The sequence below is a fragment of the Tupaia chinensis genome, unplaced genomic scaffold (genome assembly GCF_000334495.1).
Source record: "Tupaia chinensis unplaced genomic scaffold, TupChi_1.0 Scaffold000161_1, whole genome shotgun sequence".
NCBI lineage: Eukaryota > Metazoa > Chordata > Mammalia > Scandentia > Tupaiidae > Tupaia > Tupaia belangeri.
This window is the reverse complement of record NW_006159632.1, coordinates 3,369,599-3,388,386: the sequence shown is the minus strand read 5'-3', so window position 1 is coordinate 3,388,386 and position 18,788 is coordinate 3,369,599. Positions and strand designations below refer to the sequence as shown.

At 46.7% G+C, this 18,788-nt stretch overlaps 1 protein-coding gene across 1 annotated transcript in view; it reads right to left on the bottom strand.

Moving 5' to 3' along the window:
• The window catches only part of PCNX2 (pecanex 2), a 215,259-nt gene that overhangs the window by 69,538 nt on the left and 126,933 nt on the right, over positions 1 to 18,788 (bottom strand). The window contains exon 24 of the mRNA XM_006146000.3: positions 586 to 694. Coding sequence (XP_006146062.1) covers positions 586 to 694 — 109 coding nt within the window. The remainder of the gene's footprint in view (positions 1 to 585; positions 695 to 18,788) is intronic.

Genomic DNA, 18,788 nt, shown 5'->3' with positions numbered 1-18,788 from the left:
CGGAAGAGCCGTGACGTGTCTTTGCGTCTTCTGTGTGAACACGCATCATGACTTTTCCAACCTCCCAATTTTTTTTAGTTTTCAAAATTATTTAGCAAGTTGTTTGTACCTAATTCTGGGTTTTTGAATGTTCCTAATGCACCTATATGATAACTCTCTAAAAGTAACGAAACAACATAGAATTTATAACAGTAGTCGGACGCCTCGGCCCTGCCCGCGATGTGGAGTAACAGCGCACCGACTTGCACTGTGTTGCACAAGTCGCTCTAACCACTTCAGCAATAACGTCCATTTAAGACATGGGGGTGTGCCCTGGCGCAGTTCTGGCCATCGGAAACGGAAGACCAGAAAAAATGAAATGCCTCCTACATAAGCACGAGGGAGCAGGAAGACTTCAAAATTAATAAGCACGGCTTTTAGGGTAAGGGGCCTGAAAGGAATGTAGGTGCCCCCCCGCCCCATGCCGCCCATTAAAATGTAATCGTAAAGGCTTTGCGTCTTTCTATTGCCAAGGTCCACGGAAAAGCTTGCAGTGGTCAAATGTGAATCTCAGCCTGGGGGCGAAAACAGAAACAGGAAGGATACGAGGGACTGCGAAGAGCTGGGCGAACACGTGGAAGGAAGAGCCCCACGCCATCTGCCACGGAGCCACGTACGTCATGATGAACTGCAATTTGTGAAGCAGGTCCCCGAGCTGAAAGCAAAAGAGAAGAGATTCATCAGAGGACACTGCCAACCGTGACTGAGTCAAGGTCATTTGCAAGACCTGTGTCACCAGTGGGGAGCTTTGCTCGTTCTCCCTCTGACCCCCCTTCGTCCAGTACGCAATCGGGCATGAGACGGAGTTCCAGCACAGCTCCGCTGACCAGAGCAGACTAGCACTTATTTCAGTTTAGAGATGGGGGATCTCCTCCGTTCTTGGAGAAAGAGCCACGCTGGGCCTCTTTGCCTTCGTGTTGGCTCTCTTAGAGGGAGGTCCATGCAGAAACCATCGTCCACTGCATCGCTGAGGCTCAGGGCATTAATTCAGCCCTCCCTCTCCAGCTGCTCTGCTCCACACCACAGAATCCAAGTTGCAAAGTCCTTTTGGGTCATTGCGCTGGCCAGGGCAGGCCAGACCAGACTGCCCAGAATGGAAGAGGAGCTGGAGGAGCCTGCTCCGGACCAGGGCAGACAGGCGAGGTGGGCATGCTCGGGTTTGGTGGGAGACACGGATGGAAGAGGGCAGGAACGGGCTGCTCTGGTGCTCTCTGTCTTGTGGTGGTGGGAGTTCTGAGGGGCCAGGTTCAAACTGCTGCTGTCACTTTTGCAGTGGGTCGGAATCCCAGCAGGACGTTCCGAAGAATCCACCTACAATCTTCAGCTCTAACAGAAACTTCAGCCAGCACCACGCGTGTGCCCCTGGACCCGCTAGTATGAGACAATGGATGTGAAAGAGAAGAAAAATGGAATGTTCGAATAGGCCCAAGAACTACAGACGTCCGAAGGCCCAAGTGTAAAGGGGACATGGTCTGGGGAGCAGGCCAGGAGGCAAGGCTAAAGGAAACCAGAGAACTTAGTCTTATGGTGGAAATCCAACTTCCACATTTGGGAACCCAAAGATGAAGTGCTTCTGAATTGCTCCACAAGAATGTAATGAGGAAAGAGGAGTTTAATTAGAATCCTCATCAAATCTTCCCCTCAATGGAACCAGCAGTTAGCGTAATGGCTATGGTGCTGGACTCCCATGTAGTCGACCACGGTTCACGTCCCGGACCCGGTAGCTTAAAACTCATGCCAGGTGCGTGTGCGTGCGTGCCCAAGATCCCAAGAGGAGAATGGAGGAGAAGGGACTGCAGCGTGGCCATCCCCCCCTGGGGGTGATTTCTTGCTTTCTGTCTCTCTGTCTCTCTGTCTGGTGAACGCACATGCCCTATAGCAAAAACCTCTCAAAAAAAAAAAATCTTCCCTCACTTTTCTTGTCTTTCCTGATTCTAGAAAAATCCTGGCATTAGAGAAAACCCTTGAAGTAGACTTGAATGCCACTGGCTAGGTCACAGAAGACGAACCAAGCACGGACCGTCTCTGGAAGGCACAGCAAGGACCGTGAAGGTGAACCTTTGAGAGGTCCCAGGCATCCGGTTACATACAGAACCCCTGGGATCTACCTGTGACCCTAGGGACCCAAGTCCCAAACCTCGCATTGTGTTTTACGTGGGAGCAGAAGAACGACAGGTAGAGAGAAGGCACGGTGGCTGAGGGAGAGAGGGGAGGGGAGAAATAGGGAAAGCAAGGAGCATGGAGGGAGGGATTTAAAAAAAAAGAAAAATGGAAGAGAAAAAAATGGCTTTGGAGTATGTATTCTGAGGAAGGAGAACAAGGCTTGTTTTTGGCCAGTAATGTGTCACTTGGTGTTTGCTCACTTGCATCAGCCACTGAGGACTAATCTCAGCTGGCTCCTGAGTTCTTTCAGAGAGGCCGCTGTGGGTTTAATCCCGGACGTAAGCCTTCCAATCCATCCTGGAGGGGCTTTCACAGCCCCCGTGCCTTCCAGCGAAGAAGAGGGCAGTGTGTGCTCTGTCAGCTCGAGGCCTCACCCCGCAGATTTGCTCGGTCCAGTCTTCTCGCCACCACCTCACTGTTTACCAGCCAATAGTGGGTGCACATTGACCAGGAAACTGACAGTCCTGGCACAGACCGGACTACTTACAAACGAAGGCATGGTTTCCTCGAGCGGCCAGTATCTCTGCATCCCACCATTAACCCAACCAGAGGAGGAACGAGCCAGTTACCCAAGAGACATCTGGTCACGTGACATGTGGGTTCCAGCCAGAGCAGAAGTGCTGAGAAGTGGGGCGTGCCCTCACGTCTGACCAAACTCCGTCAGACAAAATACCCTGGATCTGAAGTCCTGTCATCTACGCCTTGTGAAGAATGACTTGTTAGGAATTACTCTTGTGACCCATGCCTCGGTGAAAACTGCAAGCGTGAAGGCGATTACGTTACGTGATGTGTGGCCCCGAGCGCCCTAGAGATGAATCAGGGGATGAGAAGTTCCCCCGCCGGGCTCTCGTACACTGCCACGTCCCGGGAGGCTCTCCCGCCACGGCTGAAAGCGCATAAGTAGGTCAGACAGTGCGACTAAGTCGGGCGGGCTGCCCCGGGGAAAGCCTCATCCCCCAGTTTAAAGCGCTGAGAAGTTAAACTTGGCTGCATTATGATGAGATGAATCTATTACAGTTAGTTTTTGCTTAGCACAGCGACTTGCATTCACACGTGAGCAAAAGCCGCCACGAGTCCGAGCGCTGAGCATGAGCACCCCGCCCTCAGCGCAGCCAAGGGCCCAGGTATTTCCGTCTCTGGGCCTCACCTCCTTCATGTGCGTGGTGATGAGTAAAACACACACACCGTAAAAGATCCTCAACATGAAACCATAAAGCAGGCCCTCTGTTCATGGTTATGGAAGAGGCCGGGTCTCCTGATGTCAGGAGCACACAGGAGTCCAGTGGTCCTTCCGAAAGGACAAGGGGCTGTCCCAGACCCCCAGATGCCCACACAAGTGCGGCGTTTAGGAGCACAGGCCTGAGGCCGCTGCCTGCGCTCGAATCCCAGACCCACCTGTGCTCATAAACTTCCCATCTACAGGGTGGGCAACAGGGCCGCCTCCCAGCATCATTTGAGGATTAAATGACCTCATCTTTGTTAAGGACTGCGTGCTGTGTACGGGTCTGACGAGCAGGCATTAGGCCGAGCCGGTATCTTATTTGAAGGCTGTACCGGCTCACAGCCCAGCAGTGTGAGAGCCTTCTTCCTCCGGAAACCGAAATTTGCCAAGTCCAGGCCCTCTCATTCTCCAGAGAAAGAAGCCATCTCAGAGCGGCAACGTCAGATAGCGAGTCACTGGTCCATCAACAACCAGAGGCCCAAGTTCCCGATTTTCCACCCAGCAATATCGCTAGTGCGAACCTCAGCAGCCCCCTTGGGGAGCTACATAGGAGAGAAGACCCACAGCATGCTGCCCTGAGGAAGTCTCCTTCCTCGACCTTTCATGCTGACAGGAGGGGTCAGGATCACAGCACAGACATGACAAATCATAGCCACACCACTATTAGGGTGCACGGTAAGGAGGGGCCCTGATCTGTCCTGGAACACCCTTGCAGGGTAAATGCCCATCCCAGAATCTGAGACCACCCAACAAGCCTGGTGACACTTGGGATTTCAGAAAGGCAGCCTGCTGGCTGCCCGGGCTGGCTGAACACAGCTCCCCGGAGACGGCTGTGACTCCCGGGTTTCACTCTTCAGGGGTAGAGCATCACGATGCAGGTTATAAACAACCAGCCTCAAAGCTTCCCTTCATAGTCCGTTCTCTTCCATTTGTGCGTCCCTATAAGGTGACTTCTAAGCACAAAAGCAACACTTACTATGGCTCATTCATGAGGAAACGTGACCACACACTTCATGCACCGTCTTAGGCCCACTGTACAAAGTAAGAAGACATTTCCGGTGAGAAGTGACAATGAAACAGCCAGGCCGACACCTTTCCGGAGTCATGGCCACACACAGTGTAACATCGTGTCAGACTCTTTAAATAGAAGTCCCATTAGATTAGTTATGAGCCTGCATCTCTTGGACAGGCCTCTGTGTTGATGAACTGTATCTCACTCTTAATGTCCCCGTCCCAAGATCTTAGGTCTCAGCCCTATTAAAATGCCAACAGATTTCACAAGTTCCTGGAGTATGACTACAAGAGAAAACAAACTCATTTGGATCTTTCCACAGAAACACTGAGAGGAGGGTCACCGGGGGCACAGTGGAGAAGCCCTGGCAGCTTCCCAAGGAGACACCAGAAATGCGTTCATCTCAAATGACCTATTTTGGAAATATCTTTTCAATTATGTATAGATATGCTGCCCTGTCTCTGCTACAGACAGGAGCCCACTAGTATGTACAAATCCTCCAAGCATCCTAAGTGCCACCAAATCAAGGTGAGCCCAGAGCATTTTCTTGACAACGTAGCCTGCAGCTAGGCATGTACCCTCTTTGCAATGGGACGACCCCCTCCCGCCCCGTGAAACAGCCGGTCACTAGCCGGCTCTGGCGTCTGGGCACTGTCTCAGCGGGCTGCCCTGCGTATACGGCCGGTCCAGGTGAGAGTGCCCCCCATCCCCAGCCCTCCCCATGCCCAGCCCGACGGCTCTCCCGGATCAGCGCCATCACTCGCCACTTCTTTTGGGCGTTTTGTGGTCAGATACAGTTAGTTTCCTTCCCAGGGAAAGACGTGTTCCAGTTAACGTCACATCAGACGTGTGGTTAGCGATTTTCCAACCTGAGTGGTACACAAGGCTGACAGGGGTTACAGAAACAGGCTGCTGAGTTGAAAGGCACTGAGTTCAAAGTTAGAGAAGCATGAGGGAGCTGAGGCTTCTACCGACATGCTTGGAAAGGAGGTAAAAAAACAGGAGGAAATTCAAAGTTTAAGGGGGAGAGAGTTCATAAATTCAATAGCTTGAGTCCAGATGAAGAATTAAAAGGCAAGAACGAAAGAACTGGGGAAGCGATCAGATATTTCAGGGCACAGGTGGCGATGTGGGAGCGGGCGAAAGCTCTAGAAGGAATGGAAGGACAGCAATGACACTCCAGGCAGGGCCTTCCACATTGAGGGAGAGAGGACAGCACCTTTATAGAATAACACATTGAGAATGTGCACCATAGCTACGGTTTGGAATGCTAGATCTAAAACGTACGTACTCTCAAACTGGGGCCAAAGGCATGATCTGGAATTTTATGACTTAAATAACTTATTCAGGAATTGGTTACCAGAGCGAATTTCTAATCAGAAGCAGAACACCTCTCAGTAAACAATGTGGGCTGACAGCCCATTAAATGCCACCAATCGGAACCGGCAGCATTTTGGTGGGTCTCAGGAAGCACAGTGCTGCTGGACAGCTGCCCTCCTCTGTAAAATAACAAGCTAAAAAGCTGCGAGAAAAAGAAATTGATAGTTAACTCAAAAGAAGGGAAGCCCCAATAGTCAGAACCAGTGATGGAATTCAAAATAAGGATGATAAACCTGACTGACACCATGACTATCAAGAGGACCATAGGGGACCACTCCAAGGGCTTCCACGTCCACAACAAATGCATTGTTTAAAACTCAATTTACTGATGATGGGAAAAAGGTAAAAAGAAAAAACAAAAGCTTGCTTTTGGCTTATGTTGGCAGATAAAATTTGTCATTGACAAGAGCTCGGGGTACCCACTTACAGGCGAGGGGTGCTTGGACTTAAACCGTCCTAGTGAAGTGGAAACACAAAACATATAAACAGAGGAGGAGGGCAAAACCTTCTCGGGAAATAAATGGAAGAGGTATTCAGGAGTGTTCCTATATTACAATAAATGGACCTTCTACTGTAGAAGAAATAACCTCGTACTAAAGATTGGTCCTCCAAAAATGTTTTAAAATTACACTGGGAAATGAGAAAACGAGAAAAGTTGAGTTATGTAACATACAGGATAACTAGCATCCCTAAAATGTGACATCAAAAAGAGTCTGGGAACCAGCAGATGGCGTACTGGTTACATCGCTGGACTCCCGTGCAGTCGACTATAGTTTGAATCCTGGACCTGATGGCTTAAAATTCCCACTGGACACATGTGTGCGTGCCCAAAATCCCAAGAGGAGAATGGAGGAGAAGGCCATTTCCCCTGAGGGGTGATTTCTCGCTTTCTGTCTCTTTGTCTCTCTCTGTCTCTCCAGCGAGTACATGTGCCTTATAGCAAAATATCTCTCTCTCAAAAAAGAATTTGAATGAATGATAAAAAACTTAAGAAAAAATAGAAAAAAATAATAAGAATAGCACATCATTTAAAAAATGAATGAGGGACCAGCAGTTAGCGTAATGGCTATGTCGCTGGACTCCCACGTAGTCGACCACGGTTCGCGTCCCAGACCCGGTGGCTTAAAACTCACGCCAGGCGTGTGTGCGTGCATGCCCAAGATCCTGAGAGGAGAATGGAGGAGAAGGGATTGCGGCATGGCCATCCCCCCTGGGGGGTGATTTCTCACTTTCTATCTCTCTCTGTCTTTCTGCCGAGTGCACTGCCCTATAGCAAAAAAACCTCGCCAAAAAAAAAAAAGATTGAATGAAAAAGATAAATCACAGGTGGCGATGTGGGAGCGGGCGAAAGCTCTAGAAGGAATGGAAGGACAGCAATGACACTCCAGGCAGGGCCTTCCACATTGAGGGAGAGAGGACAGCACCTTTATAGAATAACACATTGAGAATGTGCACCATAGCTACGGTTTGGAATGCTAGATCTAAAACGTACGTACTCTCAAACTGGGGCCAAAGGCATGATCTGGAATTTTATGACTTAAATAACTTATTCAGGAATTGGTTACCAGAGCGAATTTCTAATCAGAAGCAGAACACCTCTCAGTAAACAATGTGGGCTGACAGCCCATTAAATGCCACCAATCGGAACCGGCAGCATTTTGGTGGGTCTCAGGAAGCACAGTGCTGCTGGACAGCTGCCCTCCTCTGTAAAATAACAAGCTAAAAAGCTGCGAGAAAAAGAAATTGATAGTTAACTCAAAAGAAGGGAAGCCCCAATAGTCAGAACCAGTGATGGAATTCAAAATAAGGATGATAAACCTGACTGACACCATGACTATCAAGAGGACCATAGGGGACCACTCCAAGGGCTTCCACGTCCACAACAAATGCATTGTTTAAAACTCAATTTACTGATGATGGGAAAAAGGTAAAAAGAAAAAACAAAAGCTTGCTTTTGGCTTATGTTGGCAGATAAAATTTGTCATTGACAAGAGCTCGGGGTACCCACTTACAGGCGAGGGGTGCTTGGACTTAAACCGTCCTAGTGAAGTGGAAACACAAAACATATAAACAGAGGAGGAGGGCAAAACCTTCTCGGGAAATAAATGGAAGAGGTATTCAGGAGTGTTCCTATATTACAATAAATGGACCTTCTACTGTAGAAGAAATAACCTCGTACTAAAGATTGGTCCTCCAAAAATGTTTTAAAATTACACTGGGAAATGAGAAAACGAGAAAAGTTGAGTTATGTAACATACAGGATAACTAGCATCCCTAAAATGTGACATCAAAAAGAGTCTGGGAACCAGCAGATGGCGTACTGGTTACATCGCTGGACTCCCGTGCAGTCGACTATAGTTTGAATCCTGGACCTGATGGCTTAAAATTCCCACTGGACACATGTGTGCGTGCCCAAAATCCCAAGAGGAGAATGGAGGAGAAGGCCATTTCCCCTGAGGGGTGATTTCTCGCTTTCTGTCTCTTTGTCTCTCTCTGTCTCTCCAGCGAGTACATGTGCCTTATAGCAAAATATCTCTCTCTCAAAAAAGAATTTGAATGAATGATAAAAAACTTAAGAAAAAATAGAAAAAAATAATAAGAATAGCACATCATTTAAAAAATGAATGAGGGACCAGCAGTTAGCGTAATGGCTATGTCGCTGGACTCCCACGTAGTCGACCACGGTTCGCGTCCCAGACCCGGTGGCTTAAAACTCACGCCAGGCGTGTGTGCGTGCATGCCCAAGATCCTGAGAGGAGAATGGAGGAGAAGGGATTGCGGCATGGCCATCCCCCCTGGGGGGTGATTTCTCACTTTCTATCTCTCTCTGTCTTTCTGCCGAGTGCACTGCCCTATAGCAAAAAAACCTCGCCAAAAAAAAAAAAGATTGAATGAAAAAGATAAATTAATGGAATTGATAAATAAGTACCAATTCTAGAAGTGAAAAAGTCACTAAAATGAAACCTCAGAAGATGGCTGAAAACTAGATAGGACATGGTAAAACAGAAAATTAGAGAAATGGAAGGTCTGAATAAACTCCCTAGAACACACTGCACAAGGGGAAGAGGCTAAGAAACATAGATGCCAGACTAAACATACACCCAGGTGGAGTTCCAGAAGGAAAGTATCAAGAGAGAGGAGAGGGGACAGTGAAAGAGAGTGGTCAGAAACACCCAGGACTGAGGAAGGCGGAGGTCTTTGGACCGAAGAAAGGCATCAAGTGTTACACAGCACGCGGAGGAAGAACCCACACATTGTTGCATGTGACGGTGGAAATGCAGGCTGTAGAAGCCATCCCGATAGGTCACATGCGAAGGAATTACAGACGGACGGCTGACTTCTTATTAGCAAAATATAATACGTGCCAGCAGACAGTGAACTAATGTTTTGAAGATATTAAGAAATCATGTATCAAGTATAAATTTGGAAAGAATAGTATCATTTAAAAGTGAGGTGGAAATAAAGACCTTTGTAGAAAAAGAGAACTCACTGCTCACAGAACTCTGCAGGAAGAACAGTTAGAGACCGCACTGCAGAAAGAAGGAAATTTGCCCCTGAAGAAATGATCTGCAAGAGCAATGGTGAGAAAAGACTAATATTCTAAAAGATTAGAACATCAATATGAGGGTTAATTATAAAAAAAGAGTTAAGTATAATGATTCATTTGAATGTGAAACCAAGTACTAGATGTCATAAATATTTAAAATGGGAAGGAATTTGAGTTAAAGTGTAGTCTTTGTATTATTGGAAAGGAGGAAAATAATTAATTACCTTTTTTTGGGGAGAGGTTTTTTGTTTTTGTTTTTTGTTTTTGTTTGTTTGTTTGTTTTGCTATAGTGCGTGTGCGCTCACCAGGAAGACAGAGAGAGACAGAGAGATAGAAAGCAAGAAATCACCCCCCAGGATGACCACACCACAATCCCTTCTCCTCCAGGGATCTCAGGCACGCACGCACACGTGCCCAGCGTGAGTTTAAGCCACCGGGTCCGGGACTTGAACTGTAGTCGACTGCATGGAAGTCCAGCCACATAACCATTACGCCAACTGCTGGTCCCAATTTCCTATTCTAATAAAATGTGCTTGTTAATTATTTAAGGTCAACCACTAAACTACTAAATTTTTCCAACTTTTATATGCATCAGAATCACCCGGAGGCCTTGTAACACAGAGACGCTGCATCCCACTAGCAGAAGTTCTGAGTCAGTAGGTCTGGGACAGAACCCAAGAGTTTGCATTTCTAATTCCCAAGGGATGCTGAAGCTGGTCTGGGGAACACACACTGTGAATCAAGGTACTAAAGGGCTAGAAGCACAACACTTCGTTTCCAAAGCACTAGAGAAAAAGAGGGGTCAAGGAGACTTCATTCCATCCAACAGAAAACAAGAATGAAGGGGACGGCAGGGTAGACAGAGAAAAGTCATCTAAAGTAAAGCAAAAAAGGTTCAAACATATCAGTAATTACAGAAAATTGAAATGTATGAAATTTGTCTATGAAAACACATAGACTGGGGCCAGCAGGTGGCATGGAGATAAAGATGCTGGATCCCACATGGTCAACTCCATGGTTCAAGTCCCAGACCCGGTGGCTTAAATTCACACCAGGCACGTGTGCATGCATGCACAAGATCCTGAGAGGAGAATGGAGGAGAAGGGATTGCAGCGTGACCATCCCCCCTGGGGGGTGATTTCTCGCTTTCTGTCTCTATGTCTCTCTCTGGTGAGTACATGTGTCCTATGGCAAACACAGAAACGAAAAAGTCTCTCGATATAAATGGGTTGTTCTAAAGTGCACATGTTAAGGCTACACCTTTTCCTCTAGAGACTGCTTTAGCAGAACTTGCAGAACTCAGCTAAATTTTTAACATAAAAATTGGACAAGAACATTATGACAAAGAAAAATAATAGATATCTATGTACATAAGTGCAAAAAAATACTCAGTGAACTACCAGGTGAATTTACACACGTGTAAAACACAATAATCAAATGTGGTGCATTTCATAATGGTTTAATATTAGAAAATGCCACTGTAATTAACAAAATTGAGAAACCATGTGTTGTTAAATGGTGCAGAAAAGATATCAAAAAACTAAACAAAGCACCCATTTATATAACTCCTTTGCCTAGTAATGAGAGCTGCTCTGCGACCTGACAGAGGTGCCAGCTCTATATTACAGTAAACGCTGCTGCATTCGATAGTAAATGACCAGAAGCAGACAAGAGCTATAAAGTAAAATGAGTCTGATTCACCTAAAACAGGACAGTGAAAACAGAACTATCAAGGGAGAGCAACATCTAAGCAAGGAGAAAGGAGCCTGGGGTAATACCTCATCCTCTGTGAAGTGCAGTTTGGAAAATTGTAACCAAGAAGAGAAATCGGGATGAGGCAGGGGTGAGAGGACCCAGCAGGGGTGGGCCACTTAGGCAAATGAACTGCGCTAATGAAGGAAAATGTAACTAAGTAGCTGACCTGGGGTAGCCAGATAAATTCAGACCCCCAGGAGAACACTGCGCAGGAAAGCATTAGTTAGATCATATTTCATAACCACTAATTAGCGCATCCATAGACACAAATGAGTCACCACTGAAGCTCAAATTTTACATCTACCAAGAGATAGGAATACACAAAACTGAAAGGCCTTCTCTAGGCCCCTGAGAATTGCACATAACCCTGAGTCTGGGCAGCGGAGCAGGTGAAGGCTATGTGATAGGGCATTAGAACTAAGTAACCATAAAATACAATACATTTTCCATTTTTAATTACTCTAAAAGGGCGACTTTGCTCTAAAGCAAAAATAGAAACAATGTATAATGTGTTTATAGAGTAAGGAAAAATAAAACACATACCAATGGTACCCAAGATGAGAGGAACCAGTACTGCTGAAATTCCTTACACTCCACACACCGTGGGTGATGCTACTTGAAGGCGGGTGCTGATTAATTTAACTTTTATATTTGTAATGTAAGAGCAGTGAATACAAAAAAGAGGAGAGCATGAAAGTCAGTCAACAGAAGAGCTAAAATAGGACACAGAGGAGCTCGACGCGACGCCACTTCCGAAGTCACTCTTCCTGTCTTCCACGGCCTTGATCAGCTGCTACCTTTACAATATTGGGCACATAACTTTTTAAAAAGAATGATTTTATTAAGCTTTATTTATTTAATTCAACCAGAGAGAGACAGAACCGGGATGGAGGGACAGTGAGAAAGAAAGCCACCAGGTTCAGGACTCAAACCGTGGTCGACCACATGGGAGTCCAGTGCCCTTAATCACCACGCCACCTGCCGGCCCTGATGGCACATAACTTCATAGCACATGGACCGTGGCACAGAAACTTGGTGGGACTGGCTTTAGGAGTCAGACAGACCCGGTTCTGGCCCAGCTCTGCCCTCTTATTAGCTGTGAGACACGTCCCTGTCCACCGAGCCTTGTTTCCTGCCAAGCAAATGTGGCAATGGCACCCATCTTACCAACCACTGTAAGGCTGGAACGAGGTAAGTATGTAGGTGTTTGGCTCGGGTCCCGGGACACAAGGACTCCACAGACACAGATTACTGTTCACTGCACTTAGGGTGTTTCAGAATTACCTTTTACTTGTCTGTTCCCCCATTCTTTACCAGAAAGTGCCCTATTGGTCGCAGACGCTGCTAGAATTTATGGCTTATCCTTGTCTTCCTGGGGACAAGCAGGCTCATGGTAGGGGTTTCAGTTCATGTTTTTTGGACAGTGAGGCATGAACAAAGAAAGTTTTCCCAGTTCCAGGACAGAAGCTAAAGGAGGGCATGCTCCAGAACTTTTTCTCTTACTCAGTGTGTGTGACCCATGGGCCAGATCTTTGCTATTGTCAGTGGTTTTCCTGATAAGAAACATGTACACTCCCTTCCTCGGCAGTTTAATCTTAAATCTGAAATGCTTAGGAACAGAAGCCTTTGGGATTTTCTTTTTAATTTTGAGAAATTTGTATATACATGATGAAATGCCTTGGAGAGAGCACCCAAGTGTAAACATGAACTCCGCTCATGTTTCACACATACCTTACATACATATCCTGAAGGCGATTTTATACAATATGAACGTATTGCAAGCGTTTAACTCCCATGTGAGTGGTGTCAGGAAAGCCAAGTCAGGAGTTTCACTCCCCACAGCCAGTAAAGGAGCCACGCTCCACAGTGTCGGGGTTTCCACCTGGGGGCCTCGACTTCTAGTGACAGAACCTGGTTGCCTGCCTTCTCCCTGCCCGAGCAGTGTCAGGAAGGCCTGGCAGAGTCAGGACTTCACTGGCTCCAGGCACGAATGAGGGCCACCCCACTGTGATTTCAGCAAAGACCATGCAGGAAGCCAGTACAATCAGTTCTGCCCAACAGTATGGGGAGCACCCCTACGCACACTCTCACACACACACGCACACACATACACACACTCACTCATACACACACTCACTCACACGCACACACATATACACACTCACTCACACACACTCTCACACACATAAACACACACTCATGTACACACACATATACACTCACACACACTCACACACTCACACACATACACACTCACTCACATACTCACACGCATACACACACTCACACACATATACACACTCACACACATATATACACTCACACACACATATACACACTCACTCACACACTCTCACACACACTCTCATACACATATACACACTCACACACATATACACTCACACACTCACATACACTCACACACACATACACACCTGGTCACATACACTCACACACATATACTCTCACACACACATACACGCTCACACACACTCACACACACACTCTCAAGTGTCAGTGGAGACTAAGGAGCCTGGTCTCTACCTCCTGCAGTCAGGAGTGAGGCAGTACCTCTTTACTAGAGTAGTGTCCCAAAAAAAAGAAAAACAACAAAAAAAACAGCTAAGACAGAGGTTTTATACTAGGTTCAGTCTCGGAGCTTGAATGAAAATGCCCAAGTTTTAATAGAAAAGTCACTCAGCACCTGAAAAATCAGGGATATCTCAAACTGAATTTACGAAGACAAGATGTCCAGACCAAGATGACCGAGTTCTCTGACAAAGCCGTCATAAAATGCTCCCAGGTAATCCCGAGATGTTTAAAACCACTGGAAAACTAGAAAGGCGAAGCAAAGAAATAAGTCTCAGCCCCACACTGGAGAATATGGAATGGAGCCAGCAGACGGGCTCAGCAGCAGACGGGGAAGACAAAGGAAAGCAGCTCTGAAGACGCCGAAGCAGGCCCAGGGACCTGTGGTGCCGAAGAGCTGAAGTCAGCATCGTCAAAGTCCCAGAAGGGGAAGAGAGAGGGGCAGGAAACGTGCTTGAAGAAAGAAATGGCTAAAATCTGAAATTTGGCAAAATGCATAAACCCACAGATTCGAGAAGCTGAATAAATATTAACAGAATAAATTCAGAGAGAGAGGGGAAGTGAGAAATCACTCCCTGGAGAAAGGGCAATGCCACAATCCTTTCTCTTCCACTCTCCTCTCAGGATTTTGGGCATGCATGCACACGAGGCTCAAGTGATTTTCAAGCTGCCTGGTCCAGGACTTGAACCACACAGTAAGTAAGCCACATGGGATCCAGTGCCTTAACCTCCATGCCACCTGCTGGTCCCAGACACAGTATTTGTTAATGTGCTAAAAGAACAGAACTCTCATACTAGAATAATTTATCCTACAAAAATATCCTTTATTAGTAAAGGGAAATTAAGACATTTGAGATAAAGAAAAATTGCTTCACTCAGACTGGTAAAGTGATAATAACAGTTGATTTGGTGCCAAGAACATCTATTGGGAGAAGCCAATCTCTTCAATAAACGGTGCTGGGAAAACTGAGGGTCCATATGGAAAAGAATGAAGCCAGACCCATATTTCTTACTACATACAAGGATCAACTTCCAAGGGATTAAAGACTTAAAACACAAACCTGAAACTGTGAGGCTACTAGGAGAAAACATAGGGGACACGCTTCAGGGTATAGGTGTGGGCCAAGAGTTCATTAATCAAGCCTCAGAAGCTCAGGCATCACAAGCAAGAATAGACGAGTAGGACTACGTGAAATTCCAAAGCTTCTGCACAGCAGAGAGAGCAATCGACAGCGTGGGAGGACAACCCGCAGAATGGGGGAGTATGTTTGCATATTACTCATTTGACAAGAGAATAATAACCAGAATATTCAAGGGATTCAAACAACTCAGTGGCAAAAACCAAATAACTCAATTTAAAAATGGGCCAATGACCTAAATAAACAGTTCTCAAAAGAAGACATACAAATGGCAAAAAAAGAAAAACATGATTGGCATTACTAATCATCAGGGAAATGCAAATCGAAACTACAGTGAAATATCATCTCACCCTAATTAGGGCAGTTATTATCCAAAAGACCAAAACAAACAAACAAACAAAATTACTGGTGAGGCTATGGAGCAAAGGACCCTCTTTTATACTGTTTATTTGACACTTTCTTTGAAAAAAAAATCCACCTATTAACTTTCAGATTAATTGACACTATATTTGCACTGGAAAATTTATTGATGAGCTACACAACTCAATACTTAAAGTTGGTAAGTTATTTTTTAATTCCTTTGTACATTTCAGATCCTACCAGTTAAGTTGAATGTTTGACAAGGAGTGGTCATACTGGTCAAAACTGTCTTACTTGTAATGATAATGATTTTGTATTTCAATGAAATATTATATAAACTGATGCGGTATGAGTGCAAATGAAAGAGAGTTGCATCTGTCACATAAAGTGAAATGCTTAATGACTTGGCAAAAGCATGTCTCTCAAACATCACCATGGACTCAGGTAAAAATGAAAAGAAATTTGGAAACAAAGAAAATGTGGACTGCTTTCAAATTGTTTTGCAAGTACCCTTAATGTCTCACTTCAAGTACAGTAAAAAACAGAAACGGAAACTGAGCATCCAGAAAGTGCGTTATGGACATGGTTCACTGAGAAAGGCTAGGCAGTCCTCATTCAGCAACTCCTGGAGGAGAAGTGCTTGCCCTCCATGCAGACTGGCAAGAAACGCATACGATGAAGAAATGTCCAATGCCCTCACCATGAGAGATGAAATCGAGACCACAATGAGAGACCGTCTAATCCTAGACAGAATGACGCGGATCAAGTAAATGTGTACGTTTTAAGCTGTCATGAAATGATAAGAACAGGTATGTAGGTATTATTTGTTATTATTTCTTGTTTAATTTTTTCAAATAGCTAACCAACTACCTGCCAAATGTAATTGATTATAAAGTTCCTACTGCATTGACCCTTCTTCTTACTCTTCTCCTTTCTCATCTATTCAAACAACAACCAGACTGCCCATATGTGCTCCAGGAAATTTCCTACAGGAAGTTGCAGACAATGTAAGTTTTATCAGAGCAGATGTCATTTCCTTAAAGATAGGACACTTTAGAGAATAAGGAAGATTTTAGGCCTTTTGGCTGGATGTTATTACAGGGGTTGGCCTTATTTAGTAGACAGCAAACTGAGCTGACCTTACTGAAGATTCCAGAAATAAGGAAAAGATCAATAAATCTGACATGCCCACTCTTCCCCACGGGGAGGGGAAGCAAGCTAAAAACAAAGGGGAAGTGGAAAACGGAGCCCAGCCAAGATTACTGTGCCAAGAGCGAGGTCCAAAGATGCCACGCCCACCACAGCTCCCAGAATGAGGACTAGCCAGTTGGTGTGAGGGGGTGGGTGCAGACGCTACTAGCCAGATGCCCAGAGGACGCGGAGGGAACCAGGCTAAGGTGAACAGCGCCAAAGCAAATGACAGCTGTGCTCACGTTTTCCAGCCAAGGTGCCGAAGCTTCTTGCATCCGAAATGCCAGCACCGCATCTAAAATGGACGGTGGTGTCATTAAGTAGTCACAGTAGCCTTCATTCCAGAAGATGCGCGCTGACTGCTCTCTCGGGAAGGGCGCTCCGGATGACCTGGGACGAGTTCCCACGGCTCTCGCCCCCCAGCCTCTCTCCAGCTGTGGCCTCGCATGCCTCCCTTTCCTTTTCCTCTTAGACTCAGCCATTATCCTAGCCCAAAGCAGGTTATTCAAAGAGCATGCTAATGTTCCCTCCATGGAGAAATAAGAACGCAGTTACCGCGGCTCTGCCGCCACGTGTAGTGTAGTCGGTGCCTCAGAGAGATGCTGGCCGAGCGAGGGCACCGGGTTATCGTGGTTTGGTTTATTTCCCGTTCTGTTGGGTTCCACGCTCCTCCTTCTGCACGGAACAGTGCTGAGAAGAACGAGCATCCATGCTTCCTTTCTTCACTCCTTGCAAGCTCTTTCAGCCACTGTCCCCAGCCCGATTCTCAGCACCAGCCCGCCCTGCCCTCAGGTGACAGCAGGAAGTGGTGGGGAAAGGCTGAGGCCCTGCCAGCCAGACTCAAGGAGGAATCCCGCTGTTTACCTCCTAAGGAGACACACCCCTCTCCTCTCTGCAGGGCGTCCTGGTCACTGGGGGCGCTCGCTCGCGGAGTGGCCACAGGGACGCTGGTGCAGAAAGCCAGCTGTACTCTTGCACACCAGCAAAGCGGGCACTCCTCGTTTGCACTTACACGTGGCTGTGCACACTCCGCCTTGTCTTTGGAAACAGACATTCTAGTTCAAGACTTCCTTTTAGTAATATTGATGAACTGCGAACACCCAAGTGACATTGGCATCACTGTTTTCCATTTCACAGGAAACTGAGGCTCACAAAGGGACACGAATGTCACCGCGTGGAACATGAACATAGAAACTGAGCTCACGCTGGCAGTTCGCACCTGACGGTCAGCAGTGACATCAGGGGTGATCATTCCACAAACGTGCGTGAGGCCCGGGGGATTTAATTTTGCGTTTGTTACGAGAGAAAATAGGAAATGAAACGTATAATGAAAGAAACAGACTATAGAAACCTGTGATCTGAACAGTCAGAAAAATGGGGTAAATTCATCAGCCCCAAAGAGAGCTCACGCACACAGGAGTCCAGCGTCTGGTCTGGGCAGACCAAGGCCAGGGTCAGGAATAAATAGGGAGGCTGGGGCAGGCTGCAGAGTGACCCGAACCAGGAAGAGGACACGCGGGAGGAGCCAGGGTGGACAGTCCAGGTGACTGGGGAGGTTCTAGCTCTCACTCAGTGCCGGGTGCAGATTAGCTAGCTGCTTTAGCATAATGTGGGCATTTTCAGTGTTTGTTTCCATTTTACAGAGAAACTTAAAAGAAGTAAAGAGAAAGGCAGTAGGAGGGAAGATAAGTGATAAACAGAAAGTAAAGATGGGCAGGTAAAGTGAAATTCGGTGGGGGCCGTTGATAGAAGAGCTAATCTCTACAATCTCGAAGGTTCGCTGGAAGTCACTGTGATGAATCCCTCCCTGGAAGACGATGCCTAGAAGCTTTGAGAGAGTGTCTCCCACACAGCGCGGCCCCAGCAGTTACACATCTCAGGAAAGCAGAAGTTGCAGTCGACCTTGTAGATCAGCACATGGACGTCACCCATCGGTTTGCTGAAAACGGAGACACCTGAGGGAGGGGACTCTGGTCACCAGGAGATGCAGAGACTCCTTGGCGTGTTACTGCCGGGAAGACCAGGCTCTGTCTAAACTAGGAGTCAGTGGGAAGAAAGCTCTGAGCTCGGATCTGGCAGAGGAGAGGGAATTCACTCATCACCACACGGTGTTTTGCCAGAGCTGGGCTGTGCAAAGGAGGGCGCAGGGACTGGGGCAGGTCACCGGTTGAATCCAGCTGACGCGTAGGTGTGACTCTCCCAGACCCTTTAGGAAGGAATTTTAGAACAAAGAGAATGTGGGCAGAGTTTACTTCTCAACCCGGAACATTTTAAGTGAGTAACCGAAAGGGGGAAGATGTCAGTGTCACTGTCAGGAGGAGCCCAGGCGAGTGTGTGAAGAGCTGTACCTCACTGACTGACCACTAGGAGCTGTCCCCAATCCCCCCTCCC